We start from the raw sequence: 17,221 nt of genomic DNA, 5'->3' as shown, positions 1-17,221 counted from the left end.
CTTGCCATGGAATTTAAGTTTAAGCAATAGTGTCCATTTCTGGACTTGCCCTGATTGAAGATAACACAATAATTCAATATGATAATAACAACGTTCAAATTTGGTCCATTTACAAAAGAACTGTCATCAAGTCGCTTTAATCAGGGAGGCCTGCGATTTCCACACAACAGAAACCAGGCACTTGAAAAGAAAAGCAAGCACTGGTTTTGCCTAGGAGATCACTGATACACCAACAGTCTCCACATTTCTCAATAACCCCACGGCCTAGACAAAGCAAAACAGGAACAAGCAACAGTGACACACTACAGAAAATCCCGACAAGCGAAAATTCTTACAGAATTAGTCTTATTTGGTTCATCTTTTTCTTAAAATTCAGAAAAGCCAGGCACACTTGAAATTACACAGGGCTCCTCAAAATGCAAGGTTCCCTGAAGCTTTAAAGGTTGCTTCATGCTACCAATTCACTGATCAAAATCTGGATAGAATTCAAGATACATTTATATCCCCTCAAAAAAAATGATTTCACAATGTGTGAAAGGGAAAAAAAGTGGCTCCAAGTCACAATAAAAGCCATACTGAGGAATCCAGCAAAACTGTTCAAAGCACCTGTTTCAAGGGGAAAAAAATGATATGAAACAGAAATGACTGCATTTTATTTAAAAAAAATATTTATACAAAACTGTTCAGGAACTCATCTTTTTGGATAAAGCAATAGAAAACAGATTTATTTTCCATGAGTTCAAAAGCTTGTTAGGGTGTTTTCATTATAAACCTATCAGTTCAAAAAAAACTACCAGAAAAACTCCCCATGAGTAGCACCTTGACCTTCATGGTCTTATCACTACACAAGTTCTTACTACCAAAAAAAAAGAAGCAAAAAATCTGATTACTTGTTCAACATGAAAACCTACCACATTATCAAACTTCTTATTTTCTCAAGTTAGACATATGAGTACAATATATGAGTAGAAAAAGCTTCCACTTAATATAGTCTAATGACCTGTGTGCTATTTAAAATCACAAATACTTTAAGTAGCATACAGTTTCTCTAAATGCATTTTAATGTAGATAATTATTTATGTCCATTTTAAACCTAAGAAAGAAAGCTTATAATTACAGATTTATTTCAGTAAAGTAAATATCAAATGTTAACTCTTAAAAAAAGAGTCCCACACAAACTTACAAGAGAAATTTAAAGTGAAATAAGCCACATTATTCTAAGCTCATAGGCAACAAAACTAAAAACATGCCTCATTTGTGTATTCACTATGAGGTCCAAATATACAAACAAAATCAAAGCAATAAAGAACACTATTAGCACTTGATAAAGATTAGACAGAATATCAATAAATGTAAAAAATACAATGTATTATATGATGAGTTTGAATGCAAAAACCACATATTTATTAAACATATGATTAACTTAAAAACACCAAACCAGTTTGTTTTAAAGTGCTCCTCATCCAAGACCTTGGACAAAACTGTCACTCTAAAGTGAATTTTAAAAAAACAGTTTACAAGGCAAACACTGACAATAGCTATGGACAGGCACTACCAACAAATGCTGTTTGTTCTTTAATTAAATAATGCCATTCTCAAGTGATGTAGAGCAGTCGCCTTGACAGAATTCCTTTTTTGTATAAATATTCATAAATAAAAAATGTCCCTAGATATTCTAAAGAGCTGCTAACATTAATACCTTACAACAGCAGCTTAATGTCTATTTTAGGAAAAAAGCACTAAAATCCTCTTCCATTGAAAGTTGTTTATTTCTCTGGTGTAAGTGAGCAAGGTCACTACAACATTAACTTCTATTCTAGAACCATGTAAATAACAATGTATACACATCTTAAATTTGGTAGGTCATAAACGTTAGGATGTAATCATGTTTTGATGCAACAGAAAAATAAATAAATAAAAATTAAATACTTTAACCCAACATTTGGTATTGACAAATCAGTAGTGTCAACTTCATGTATGAAGGACAGCACAGTCTGGTGTTTTAAAAATCCTCAATGTCATGGCATTTGGGCTAAAATGTTTAGAATATTAAATGTTTCCTTTTTGCTTAAAGGAATACAATACAATCACCATCAAGCTGCTATCGTAACTCATTTTTAGCTGGGGTACAGTGACCATTTGGTCCATGGCACAAGTTACACATATCACACTTCTGTCAAACTGAAAACTTATGTTTATAAGATTTCATGTTTATCAGCTACAATACACACTGACTAAGCTGTCAGTCCCTCACAGTTTTTTATAAAAATATCTACATTTGTCCTTATGAATGTCAAAATGTTACACTATCATTTGTTTAAAAAAAAAAAAAGATGCACATTCATACCGTGAAGTTATTAGGAAAATACTCTTGCAAATAAACTATATAAAGATAAAATACACTTCAAAGGTATGTGGGTTGTTTTTGTTTGTTTGTTTTACAATATTCTATAAAGTGCAGAGAAATCCTAAGGGAAAAACTACTCCCTATAACATAGTTTAATTACAGCAGCTTTTGCATAGCAATACTTAGAGGAAGTTGGCCACTTCCGTTTCCTCAGGAAGAGAAGGATGGAAGAGGATCTTCCGAGCCAGAATTTTTTTTGGCCATAAGTCTGCTTTCTTCAGGAATGGGTGCTGAAGCCAAATCTCCATTAAGTGTATTTCTTGAACAGTGAACAGGTCCTATTAAGAAATTGATTAAAAGGTTAAACATCCTATCAATATTAACTCGAGTCCTCTCTGAAAGAACATTTTAAGTTTCCTATTCAGGGACATGAAATTCCTTTAGCTTCCTGCTCATTTTTCAGTTGTTTCTTTAACAGAGAAAAATCTAACTTTTCTACCACTGGCAGTCATAGGAGAAACTTCAGAGTTCATGAAACAAATTATGAAACTACTTAAAGTAGAGATATTAGTTTTGTTCATTGCTGGAACCATGGTTGGCACATACTAGGCAGCCGGTAAATATTTGCTGAATTGAATTTAGTCTTTCTTAATTAACTATTGCTTTTTCAGCTTGATAGTTTTAATGCTGTTAGTACCCTCCTTGTTTTCTAGGCAAAGAAACCAAGACCCAAAAAAGGTTGCACGCCTACCCCAAGATCACACAATTAGTAAACGAACTAGGATTAACGTAGGGCTTGCTCTTTTCATCACAAGACTTTCTGAGCAAAGCTGACAAGGTACCTCACACTGAAAGTTCCCATATTTCCATTTGGAATGCAACTCACAAAACTTATCACCACAGTTGCAAGTGAACACAGCTAAACACACTGGCATGGTCCTGTTCCAGGGCAACTGGACTTTTATATGTACATATTATATGAATTTAACATGAACATCTATTACTTCATAATTTTTAAAAATCTAGTTGATAAAAAATAGAAGCAGCTGCATCCCCAAAGGAAAAGAATATTTTGGGATAAAGACTTTCAACTAAGACTGCCAATTGCAAAATATGTACTTTGTAAGGAAGAGCACTAATTCAATCTCTGCTTTGTCAACCGAGACACTAAACTTTAGGATAAACAGAAGGAAATCTAAGGATAAAACTTCTGACCAGCCTACACTTACCAATTTTAAAAATTTCTAGAGAATTGAGGTATGTGTATGTATATAAATATGTATGCATGTGTGTGTGGGTGTGTGCGCACGTATTTGTGACTAGTTTTGTTATACTCCGTAACAGCTAAATTGGGGATTGCTAAATCGAATAAGGCATTTACACTCAGATCTTATGAAAACTGTTTTCAAGAATTTAGGGCCAGGATGCATAAAAGAGAAGAGAGCTAAGGAAAATGGCTGGCTTTAAAAAAATTAATTTCGCTATCACAAATCAAAATGATTCCCTTAGAGAAAACAAAGCAGTGGCATCTAGAGAAAAGTGCAAGGCAGCATAAAGAACTCCTTCATGAGCTCTGGATTAAAAGGGTCATATATAAAAGGCAGAAAGAACAAGGTGGATCAGAATGCATATTACCTGCCTCCAGTGACATTTCTTCCCCATACCTAACCTGTTTAACCTTCTTTCTCTTTTCCTTATCTCTTCCAAGTTGTACTAAATTGGTCAGGAAAGTGTCTTTCTCCCTCTCCTACCCCACATCATCCCTTTTCCTTCCTTCATTTCTTTACCCACTGTCCCAACTTCAAATCAAAATCATAGTGAGCACAGAGTAGTGCTCTCTATCAATACAGAGATGATTAGTTCTGTAAGGAATATGGGCATAAAAAAAAAGATGCCGTCACCTTCTGAAGATCTGAAAATGACCAGCAGTCCCTTTTAGAATCTCCAACATCTTCATGAACCCTACATTCTCCTCTAATCAAACCTGTTCAACCTTCTGGTTAAGAAAATAACTCTATTTTAATCAACATTTTCAATATATTCAAATAATAGAAATCCAACCCATTGTTTTGTTCCCTCTCAGTCATACTATGAATTAGCTCAGCTGTTCTAGGCAATCTAAAGAATCTAACCACCATTCATCATGTCATTTCCATAAGGGAAATAAAATCTGTGTTCCAAACAACTGACTTACAAATCAACTCTTAGAACACGATCTGCTCCCTAAAGAAGAACAGTATGTAATTTCTATCCTGTATGCTTCATGAGCAATAGTAAAGACTTTGAAAAGCAAAAGTCTATTAATGGAGTTGTAATAATAAGACCATATTTGTGTTCACTGGAAATCATGGTCATTACTGTCTAACTAGATATTCTGACATACTTAGGAAGCTTTTTCCCTAAAGCGAAAAATAATTAAATTTTAACATAAATCACAAAAGCTTCCCTAAAGTATTCAATTGCAGTAGGCTGCCTCTTTAAAAAATAAGGGAGAAAAAGGTGCAGGAATAAATGCTACTATAATTCACCACCACCACCAGAAAAAATTATTCTCCTTGTTCATTACAAATTATTTAAGTAAAAAGGCTGATTTTTTTTCTTTGAACTTAGAACTTGCCTTTATTTTCTCCTAGAATCCTACCCACAATTCATGCTTTCTTCTAAAATGTTTTTTAAACGCAAACATAGTGAGAGCAGAAGATTACTAAGAGATTACTAAAATACAGTAAGAGTGAAAGATTTTGATATTATATATATAAATCTCAGATAGGTTACTCACAAAGAGATATTCAGCACTTCGTTAATAACTAAGCTGTTTGCAAGAGGATACATGAGCTTCTGTTGATTGTATGCTGTTTGCTTAGCTCTGAATTAAGAAATTAATACAAGGGCAAAGTACAGCATTCACTGTCAGTATCTTTCATTTCAACAATTACATAACAATTTTGCTAAAAAGGCCAAAAGAAAAGACAGAGTCCCTCTAACTTACTATCTGGGTCTTCATGAGGAATATCGTTACAAGAGTCTGTATCTGAGTAGGTTCTACGGCGTCGCTGGGAGAGTCGGTGAAGTGTAGACACTGGTTCCTTTATAGAGTGGCTACTCCTGCAAATCACATAAAGAGCACTAAATTGTAAGGCCTTAAACAAATGAAAACACCCTCAAATGGAGTTTTAAATGACTTCTCTTTATTTATTTATTTTTAAAGATTTTATTTTTTTCCTTTTTCTCCCCAAAGCCCCCCAGTATATAGATGTATATTCTTCGTTGTGGGTCCTTCTAGTTGTGGCATGTGGGACACTGCCTCACTGTGGCTTGATGAGCAGTGCCATGTCCGTGCCCAGGACCCAAACCAACGAAACACTGGGCCGCCTGCAGCAGAGCACACGAACTTAACCACCTGGCCACGGGGCCAGCCCCTAAATGACTTCTCTTTAAAATGAAAAAGGAACTATTTTTATGCCCTAAGTTCTATTTTAGCAATATTCTACTCCTTCAGAGGTCAGGCCAGAAGCAAATCAAATCATTTAGAATATGGTAACTTAGAAGTTACCAGATTCTGGTAAATCTGGTAATTTAGAAGCTGGTTGGTAACCTGGAGAATATGGCCTCCGAGCCCAACAAATGGAAAAGGCGTACAATGAAGAAGAAGCGACTTTTATAGAGGACAGTCTAGCTAGACAGTAGACATATCAGATGATTAACAAACATTTGAAAACTAAAAGTTTTGGATTTCACAAGTGCATGTATGCACTGTCAATCCAATCTGATCAAAAACAGCAGAGTGAAGGGCATGGGCAAGTGGTTTGGGAACATGCTAGAGGCCGACTTGCTGACAGTAGCAAGAGCAGATAAAGATGGCAAAAAGGAGGCTAGAAAAACTATTTTAGAAAATCAGAAAACTAGAAAAATCAGTCTAAAAATTTAAACATAGAAGCAAATCACCACCAGTCAACAGCACCTTGGCTACCACTGTATGACAGCCCAACATTACTGCTCTTAAAGACAACCTTCATTTATCAAGAAAAAATAAAGTTTTAGAATTCCTAATATATCTTATTAAATATGGTAGAAAGGATAAAATACAGTTTAGAAAAATTTCTATCATAAAAATAAAAGTTTGTCAATTCAGTTACTGAAACTCTTCAATCCCTGAAGGTTGGATATGTACGTCACTGGACTCCTCTAAGCACATGACAGTTCAGTCAAAGATCACATAATCATCAGAGGAAAAAAAAGTGAGAAAACAACAATAAGGGCTCAGTTAGAACTCAGTTAGCATTTATTAGAGAAATAAATGTTAATGTCACTATAACTTCATCACTTTCCAAGGAACCAAGTAAGACAACCAAGGCAACTTAAAAAAATATTACCTACCAAGATAAAAACCACCTTAATAGCCTGGGATGTTGGCAAGTTCTATCTAGAAGGTAAATTTTTCAAATGTGTTGATAAGAATATATACTTTAAAATATCAATTGGTTTTTCTCTCTTTTCAGCAAGATCTTTAGCTCCTAATAAAACAATTGTTGAACATAAATATATGATGCTATAAAAAGATACAGTAAATGAACCTAAGCTCGTCTGGAGCCTTGATACATCAAAAATTGATTTCTATTAGCCATCATTTGATATAATTTCAAACACTGAAAAAAGGTACAACAGCTGGCCAGGTGCTTCCCTTGTTGATTAATTTAGTCACTCACTTTTTTCTTTACTGACTACCTACTGGGGCCAGGCCCAGTACTAAGCACTAAGAGACAATGCTGAACAAATCAGAACCAGATTCTCTCCAGAGTTTACATTCGACATCACTTTAGGTTAAAGATCCAAAGAATTCCCTAAGCAGGTATCATTTTAAGAGACGTTAGTCAAAAGAAAACGTTATTTTACCTCTCTGAACTGCAGGAACCAGGGTGGCTGACAGAACGCTTCATCTAGAAATTTAAAAAGAAAATGAGCATAATCCATATGTCAAACAGAATAAGGTAGCTCTAATATATTATTATCATAATTAACATAAATTTACTCAGAGAAAAGGATGGCTGGCCAAAAAATTTATTTTTCACAGATTCAAGTAACAACATCATTAGCACAATGTCTAGCTTTTTCCCTAGTAACCATTAACTGGAATCTTTCTCAACACATCCCAAAAACAAGCTGGATCCTTTTCTCAATACTAAAAACCAAATCCTATAGTTTATGTATATCTCACATATGTGTGTATGTAAAAATATAAAAAATAGTACACTTAACAAGTCCAAAAAAAAAATCACACTATTTGTGATAAAAAGGAGTATCTAGCAAGCCAGAAAATATTCTAATAAATGTCTCTCTCTTTTTTTTAAAGGGCAGGAATAGAGTCTGGTAGCAAAGCTTCTCTTTACCATTCATTATTCAGGTAGCTGTTACACAGATGTTGTAAAGTGTGGTTTTCATGGAAAACGGCATTAATAATTCAAGTCGTTAAAGAACTCAAAAGAACCCTAAGCCTCTAATAGGTTTCTAAAACATATACTTAAAATACAAATAAATAAATAAAATGAGATTAAGCACAGCATTAATAAATATGACAAATACTAAAAAAAATTCAGAAGATCCAACTACTCCACCAAAAAAATAGAAAGAGGCAGCCAAGTAAAACAGATTATTTCAACGTTTAACAAGGTAGCAAAAAAGCAAAGTCTATACTAAAGCCTCAAAATGGTTGTATACATAGGGGCTCAAGAGGCTTACAAGTCCAAGTCTAAAACCTGTGTTACGTAAATGCCTTCTACATTTGTAACATGAGCCACCAGTTGCTCTGAGAAATCCCAGCTAAAATGATAAAAGTTATGACCCATCCAATTTGCAGTCCAGGGGACATCTAATATGACTGACTAAGATACAACTGGACATTAACATCTCCTTTAACAGAAATCACTTCCTTTAGGATTACTCACCCAATGACATCCTCACTACAATTATCACTCAATCTGTGGATCAAAATGACAATTGTTTGAACTTCCAAGATGATTTGAAATATAACTGAATGCAAGTTAATTTTAAGAGGGCCACAATGAGACTAACTATATAAAATGGTTATAAAAATCAAGTTAATTTTGGAATTCTCAAACCTTTCAGCTTTATTTTTCATTTACTCATGTTATTAAAAAAAAAAAAAGACTTTCCCATGAAGACTGTCTAACCTTAATTTCCACACTATGTGTCTCCAGAATATTTGCTTTATGTATGAAGTAAAATGGCACAGCAAGGGAAAATAAGAGGTCTGTAACTGATATTTCCTAGATTAACTTATCAGGTTTACTGTAATGTTTCTACTGATAAAGGTTTTTGGTTTAAAAGAGATAGTTAGTACAGTTTCCTATACATAAAATATACATACGACCTCTCTGGACTACAGAGCATTTGTAACAGAAGGCATTTTCCTCAGAAGTTCAATGCAAAAACAAGGCAGGTCTGAGGTGTTTTTATCGTATTTGGCTCTATAAAGTACACCTTAAAAAAAATAGTGTACCCTTTGTATATCAACCTCAGGAACATAGCACTATATACCCATCTTAACTATATGTGTTATTTAACAGTTCACAGTATATCTACAATTGTTCTAAAAAGCAACATTGTCAAACCGTGTTCTACTGACTACCACAGTCCTGTGAGATGTATTCAAAAAGGTTCAAAACAAAAAGGGTTCAACTGTCAAATAAATTCCAGAAACATTGCATATCACCTCTCCTTCTCAGAGATTCATAATACATTTCAGAATAAAAGAGGTTGTAAGAAATCCTATGACAGAGAAACCCAATTCGTTTAAGTTAACCTAGCACTTCCCAAACTAAGCTGGCCATACAACTCATTCCCATGGTACACCTCTCAGAGGACACTCTTAGTCCATCATACACTGATTAGAAAACAATGACCTTAATAAAGTTAGGTAATAATCTTTACTAAATCTCATATAACTAAATTTGCTGGGGTAAGTAAGAGAACCTAGCAATAAGTTGTACCCTATTCTTTCTTCCAGCAAATAAGACCAGGTAATTACTAAAATGGTAGCCAGGTGACATTTTTCCTTTTATAAAAGGGCTCCTGAAAACAGTTTGATGAAAAAAATGTAAAGTTGCATCAAACCGTCTCTCACCTGTGAGTTCCCCATAGCATGTTAGAGCAAGTTTACTGGCTCCAAAAGGACCAGGAATCCATCACCGCCCACAAAGAGTACTTGTTCAGAGTAATCAGAAGGTAAGAAACTAACGTTAAGCATCTAACATTAAATAGGTCAAATCCTTCGCAATGACCTCAGATGTATGAGACACTTTATTTTACAGATGAAGCTCAAAATGAGGTCCAGAGAGATTAAGGAACTTGCCTACTCAGAGGGTTCAAATTCAAATGCTGACTACAAAATACTGTTTCTCTTGTAACATGTTGTTTCAAATCCCTTACAACTCCTTTAAAGATTTGCTTAATTTTATCCCCTTGTGGGTAAAACGTCACCCCACTGTGATGTTTTTATCAAGCAGAACAGTACCCTCCAACCTTTTTCATGCCACAGCATCCACAGAGCATTATAATATCTTCCTGGCACACAGGGGTAAACAGCACAAGCCCTCCAGGTGGAGGGGCTCAGGACGTTGGCACACGCTGACATGCTGAGCCCACCCGCTGAGAGGCTCCAATACAGAATATGAGTATAATCCAAATAAATTCAATCTATTGACTATTTCCCTCCCACTGCCAGTTTCAACCCTTAAAAATAAAAACAAAAACAAAACCGCATGCAACATCACTGGAAGAAAAACAAGAAGTTCCAACCATTTGAACAGGAGAAGGTGACACAGGAGAAACTAAGGGATCCGGATGGGACAGCTGAAACATCTCAGGTTTAAACTTGGCATTCGCTATCTTCACACACTCCTCAAGGGTTGTGATGAATGTATTACACGTGGCACTAAGCAGAGAAGAGGCTTCATTCATGTTCTGAAAAATTACACACACAGAGTTGAACAGACTCACACACAACTATGTGGAATCATGTACCACCTTATCATCAAGTAATGAAACATTATCTCCAGCAGACACCTACTAGGTTATGGTCAATCTATTTAAAATACACTACCTTAGAAAATTACAGCAACACTTGCATAAGAAATGTCTGTCTCTCAGATAAACAATGAAGGAAGTTAGATTCCAAGAAAAAATATTTTGCATTAAAAACAAATATCATATTGAAAAACCATGTACAAAAATTTATCTTAGACAAACCTAACCTAAAGAGTAAACTTCTATCAGAATTCTGAAGGTGGTCACAGCCGTGGAACACCCTGAGAGTTACTTAGGGTCAAGTATAATTCATGTCTACCCCAGACCCATTCTCCCACTTCTTCCTTGGTAGAGTAAAAACCTCAATCTTTTTTTATGGAAGTAAAGTGTCCCAACCATGGAGGATGAATACAGACTGGTCTAAGCCAGTCATGGCTATTGCACAACTTTTCATCAAATATTGATTTCTCCTAGTTTCCTTTGACCCAGACAAAAAAGATGATGAGAAGTCTGCTGGGAAGTTTCTGGGATTTTTGTTCCCTGGTAAGAGCCAAGGACAGCAAGTTGAAGTCTCTCTCCACCCTGGCTAGCCCACTGCCTCTTGCCTCTGCGTGATCTTGGCAGTCACCTTGAAGCCTTTGGCATGAGGAGAAAAACCCAACAGGCCAAGAATGGCAGTGTGGAAGGATGAAATAAGCCTGGACCCCTGATTCTATCCCTGAGCTGCTGGAGCAAATGTGAGGGCCCCTACCTCCAGCTAACTTGTGGTGAAACAGTAAGTACCCTTGGGGTTTATGCACCTGCAACCAAACATGACCTATCTCACACAAGATTCTTCCCCAAAGGAGAGGTGAGAAGATTTCTTGTCCCACTTCTCCCAAATTAGGCAAAATGGGACTGGGAACCATGCTGGCCTTTCACTTGGAGAGCAGTAGGACCCACTGGTAAGAGTGAGCCTGTTTCATAGGCAGATCCTAGAAATCTGAATTTTGACTCCCACATTCTTGTTCTGAGGATTTTTCTTTTAAGTTATTTCATAAAGCTAAATTATCAACTCTCAGTAGCTGAAGCTAAGACCTTATTACCAAAAGAAAGGGAATAGCAGTTGTCCAATGAATTCATGCAGTCAGCCTGGAGAACAGAGCCTAGAATGCTTCTTCTCCACTCCAAACACCAAATTATCAATAGGCTGCAAAGATAGGCCCTGACTTCCTGGAGAAAAGTGATACTTCCTGCTTTACTCTGGCTGCACAGACATAATCTAGAAGATTCTACTGATTTCCAGATACAGAGTCTGCAGTAGGGAGAGCCCAGAATAGCTGAAAATAATTCATTTTGAAAATGCTTCTCTGTCATCTCATGGGAAGAACCTCAGCCCCCAGTGTAGTGGAAAGCATAAACAGACATGAAAGGATCATTTTTGCTATACCTCTACGCTGGGAGATGAATGGTTCTCATCATGGTGAACAAATTCCTGGATTGTATGAACTTGCTGCATTAGGAGGTCACAGTAGAGGCGAAGTTCAGACATTTTGGTTTTCAGAGATTCACTGGTTTCACTTATTTCTGAAAGGAACATATATAAACATTCAATTAGATCGTTCTCATATTCTCTGAGCAATACAACAAAATGGAATAATTTAAAAGTAAGGGAAAAGATATAAGTACCTATAGCTTAAAAAATGTGAGACCTTAGAAATAGGATACAACGGCCCTGAGTAAAAACCCTCTCTTTAGATTACTGGAAAAAAAATGGGAGTCATATGTCTAACATGAAGTTTAGGCAGACTAACTTCCAGACACAGGGTGATGACCCCTGGATATTTTATACAAGGTAATTCCATTCTATTACTCATCTTTCATTTGAAAAGTGCTTATATTTCTTCTTTTGTGAATTGCCTTTTCTTGTCCTTTACACATTTTTCCAGTTCTGATATTTGGTGTTTCCCTTAATAATATACAAGTTGATAATTTATAAAAATTCTTATGCAGTAAAGATAATCTTTCTTTTGTACTATATGCTACAAATACTTTTCCAGATCTGTCAGCTTTCAGATTTCTTTACTGTATATTTTGACATACAAAAGTTTTTAATTTTTATGTAGTTAAAACTATTGTATATAAATATTTATTTCCTTCTGTTCCTTTCATAACTTCATTTTCCTACAATATTGTTTTCAGAAATTTTTTATTAAGAATTTACTTTCCTTTCTTTAATATCTCCAGACAGACTAAATATCCAGCCATAATCTCAGCCACTCATTTACCAATACCTTCTAAACTAGAAGTGTAAACAGAAGAGGAAGCAGGGGAAATATGCCTCTCCATATTCCCTGAGCCTGTGGCACCGCTTTGTGGTACTAGCCACAAAGCCACTTTACACAGAATGGACCGAACCAGCTCTATCTGCCCATCTGATCTAAGCGAAATTAATTTCTACTCAAACTTAAGTCCAGTCCTTCTTTTTTCTTAACTGAAGAAAAACTAATACACAATAAAATTTACCATTTTAACCATTTGTGAGTGTACAGTTTGGTGACATAAAGTACAACCATCACCACCATCCATCTCCAGAACTTTCTCATCTTCCCCAACTGAAACTGTACCCATTAAACACTAACTCCCCATTTCCCTCTTCCCCTAGCCCCTGGCAACCATCACTCTACTTTCTGTCTCTAGGAATTTGACTGCTCGAGGTATCCTACACAAGTGGAATCATACAATATTTGTCCTTTTTTGATGGGCTTATGTCATTTGGCATAATATCTTTCAAGATTCACCCATACTGTAGCATGTGTCAGAATTCTCTTCCTTTCAAAGGCTGAATACTATTCCATTGTATGTATATACCATATTTTGTTTATCCATTCCTCTGGCTCTGGACATTTGGGTTGTTTCCACCTTTTGGCTATTGTGACCATCCATTCCTTCTTATCCTACCCTAAGCCATACTCTATCCATGAGGTTCTTTCATATATTGGTATAAATTGGTATAAATTCAATCCTCAGACTTCATTTTTCAATATCCATAATTTGGTTGCTTCCATTAATTTAAATAACTTCTATTGCTTTTCAATTATAAAAGTAATACATGCTCAATAAAAAATTTTGGAAAATCAAAGAAATATAGAAAAGAAAAATGAAACAACTGCAATCTCACTACCAAGATATAAATACTGTTATTATTTTCACATTATATCTGCATATAGTGGAACTATTTCCATAAATTATTTGGTTTGCTTCTGATTGTTATTTAATCCTTTTGATAGGCAAATATATGTCATGATAAAGTCAAAAGGTACCAAAGGGTATACAGTGAAAAGTGTATCTCCTTCCCACAAATTCCCTTTCCAAGGGTAACAACTTGACCAATTCTCACATATCTTTCCTGAGCTGGCCAATGAACGCATACGTAATTTTGAATCCTGCTTTTTTCAATTATCATTTAACCTTGTATATTTTCTCACATCATTAAAATTCCTTTTAAACATTTCACCAGCTACATAATATATCAGCCTATATTAGCCCATAGTTTACTGAACCATTTTCCTAAATTTAAACCTTTGCATTGTTTAAAATTTTTTTTACTATGATGAACATCTATGTATGTAAATCTTCTTCAACATTTCTGATTATTTCTTTAGGACAGATTACTAAAAGAGAACAGGACAATTTACATTAATGTTTAAGAAAATATTCTTACCACAAGGGAAAAGTTTATAGTTACCTTTTTCTTTTTTAGTCCTGGTATCAGTCAAACACGCTTTGGAGCTCCCCAGAGCAACCAGCCACCTCTGTCTCTCAGCCGCATTCACCGCCTTCATGTAGAAATGCTGCTCTCCCGGAATGATTAATTCCATTCTTGTGTTGTCGGCTGAATGGACTGTGATGATAAACACAGGGGGAATACAGTCATGGATTTAGTAATTTGGGGAGCATCAAATCAGCACTCTTACACAGTATCAGATGTTCCAAACACCTAAAACAACATACTATGATTCAAGATGCAGGCAGTGCCGCTCCCAAAGGGGCTATCAGATGGCACTCTCCAAACCACCCTCTCACATATAACCAGGCTGGCAGTAGTGCCAAAATGGCAGTAGCATATGAAAGTGAAAACAGCAACAAATTAACTACTGAGAAGTGAGAAGTAAGAACTCCCTTCCTTGGGGCACCTGTACCACCTTAAATACATGTGCACTGTCACACATCACACGTTTTTCCCTGATTTCTTTGAAAGGACAGTGTGCTTTTGTATCCCCCAAGCCTAGGACAGTGTCTGGCCTACAGAAGCAGCACACTAGATGGTAACTATGGCAGCCTTCCATTGGAACTGCAATCCTCAAGTAACGGGCATATCATAACCACCTGGACAGCACGTGCATTTTGGAGACCTTCAGCTCTTCCCCTCCACCCTCCTCCTTTCCTATACTTGCCCCCTTGATACGCTGACAAAATATAACTAATCAAGAATTATTCTGAGCCAATCCTAAATCTTTTTTGTAAGACTAAATTTGTGTTACATTGTCATTAATCAACAAGACTTTACTCAGGTCAGAGCAGTGCTGATAGAGGGGAAGACAGAGGAGGAGGAAAAAAGGAGTCTTTGCTCTAAAGAGCTGACAATCTGACCAAGGAAACTAAATTATGCACCAAAAGTAATCAAAACGCGCAAATGTTGAATTCCTTGGTGCAAAGATTTCATGCGTAATTATAACGAGAGAAAGGTAAGAAGAAGCAGGAAATAAGCCTTCAAGAAGAAGGATTTGAAGACAGCAGGATTTGGTTAAGAGAAAAACTGTGTAAGAAAAGGCTTAGATGAGGAGATAAACATAATATGTACTGAGAAAATCAGGAGACAGGCTAAATGGAGCCTTGTATTATATTACAAATGATATTCATAAATGGACAAGCTGAGTGGAGCCAAATTACGAGGGCCCCAGAAAGTCTGGCAGAAGCCCTACTTCAGTTGATTAATTACCGAAAATACTAACCAGATGCTCTGTGCTCTATGGCAAATAAGTAGCACAAAAGCTTTGCTAGCTTATTATTCTACTTATAGAGGCCATTCTTGGGTGTAGATAGTGAAATATATAATCATGTAACAATCAATGATGAGTACAAAAGACTTCCAGGCTAGGATAAAACCACTGAAATCCCACAGCTCCACGAGTAACTCTTTTTTGCTATTTGCTAGTTCTAGTGAAAGCACCAATAGCTACCTGAAAAGAAACAATGCTCTAATTTCCAACGATGTTGCTACAAGATGAAACTAAAATAAGATGACTCATTTTCAAACATACCAGAATTTATGTATCAGTCAAGAGTTGTCCCCTCCAAACTAGTCACCTGAGAAGGCAACAAAATTAAGAACAATGCTCCCAAAACATTAAGTTTCTAGGAAAAAATGGACAAGACTTCTATATGCAAAACTGCAAAACATAGAGAAATTAAAGACCTAATTAAATACAGGAATATACCATGTTAATGGATCAGAACACTCAATATTGTCAAGAATACAATTCTCCCCAAATTGATGTATAAATTCAATGCAATTCTGATCAAAATTCCAGCAAATATTTCTGGAAATTTACAAGCAGATTCTAAAATGTATAAGAAAACGCAAAGAGCCAGTGATGGTAAAGACAATCCTGTAAAAGAACAAAGTTAGAAGACAGACTATCAGATACTAAGATGTATAAAGCTAAAGAAATTAAGACAGTGTGATATTGGCTCACGGATAGAAAAATAGGCCCATGGAACAAAAGACAGTCCAGAAAAACCCACATATAGTCACTCGCTTTGTCACAAAGATGTCCCCCTACAGTGCAATGGGTGGAAGGTTGCTCTTTTTAATAAATGGTGCTCAGTCAACTGGATACCTAAATAGGTGAAAAATGAGTCTTGACTGCTACATGACATAATACATGAAAATAAATTTTAAATCAATCACAGACCTAATTAGAATAGAAGGTAACACAAGATTTCTTAAGTGGGACACAAAAAGTTCTAAGCAAGAAAATTGACAAACTGGACTTTATTGAAATTAAGAACTTCTGTTCATCAAAAGATACCTTTAACAGAATGAAAATGCAAAGCACAGAGTGGGAGAAGATATTTGCAATATAAAAACTCCTTCAGATTATATAAAGAACTCCTACAAATTAACGTGAAAGATAGCCCAATTTAGAAACCAGGCCAAAGACCTGAAAAGGGACTTCAAAAGGAGAGGATGTTCAAATGGCTAATTAATATCTGAAAAAACACTCAATATCACTAGTTACTGAAGAAATGCAAGTTAAAACCACCATGAGATACCATCATATACATTAGAAATATTCAAAGTCTTAAAACAGCTAATACCAAGTTTTGGCAAGGATGCAAAGCAACTAGAACCCTAATACTCTGGTAATTGTAAAATAAATTGGTACAACTACTTTGGTAAACAGCTGGGCATTATCTGTGACAAAGATTCTCTCCTCTATCAAAGTTCAGTCAGCCTCCTCTGGGCCCCATGCTTGACTAGGCCCAACCTTGGGCTTCCATCTCTGTCCTTGTAGAGTCTAATTTTAGCAAGAATCCTGCTAAGTCAGTTTAGTCAGAATCCCCCACCCTCAATATCTGATCACCCTCAATATCTAAGCAAATCCTTGAAATTTTCCCACCATTCCCCAGGTAATATCTGATCACCTTGCCTGCCGTTAGCAAGAATCCTGTTAGGTTGGTTTAACCAGAATCCCCCCCTTATCCCTGAAGTTTCCTCTTAATAATTTTCTATCCACTGATCCTCCCACTCTGCTTCTTGGCTATAAATTCCCACTTTTCCTTGTT

At 35.9% G+C, this 17,221-nt stretch overlaps 1 protein-coding gene across 1 annotated transcript in view; it reads right to left on the bottom strand.

Annotated features, from left to right (window-relative positions):
* Nucleotides 1–631: 631 nt before the first annotated feature.
* Nucleotides 632–17,221, bottom strand: part of PLEKHA3 (pleckstrin homology domain containing A3) — a 24,976-nt gene continuing 8,386 nt past the window's right edge. The window contains exons 3-8 of the mRNA XM_008515489.2: nucleotides 14,118–14,273; nucleotides 11,820–11,956; nucleotides 10,163–10,327; nucleotides 7,241–7,284; nucleotides 5,337–5,452; nucleotides 632–2,685 (exon numbers count right to left, since the gene is read on the bottom strand). Of these exons, the coding sequence (XP_008513711.1) occupies nucleotides 2,558–2,685; nucleotides 5,337–5,452; nucleotides 7,241–7,284; nucleotides 10,163–10,327; nucleotides 11,820–11,956; nucleotides 14,118–14,273 (746 nt within the window). The 3' untranslated portion in view covers nucleotides 632–2,557. The remainder of the gene's footprint in view (nucleotides 2,686–5,336; nucleotides 5,453–7,240; nucleotides 7,285–10,162; nucleotides 10,328–11,819; nucleotides 11,957–14,117; nucleotides 14,274–17,221) is intronic.

The sequence above is a fragment of the Equus przewalskii genome, chromosome 17 (genome assembly GCF_037783145.1).
Source record: "Equus przewalskii isolate Varuska chromosome 17, EquPr2, whole genome shotgun sequence".
Lineage (NCBI taxonomy): Eukaryota > Metazoa > Chordata > Mammalia > Perissodactyla > Equidae > Equus > Equus przewalskii.
The sequence above is the reverse complement of the archived record's forward strand: the minus strand, read 5'-3'. Positions and strand labels throughout refer to the sequence as shown.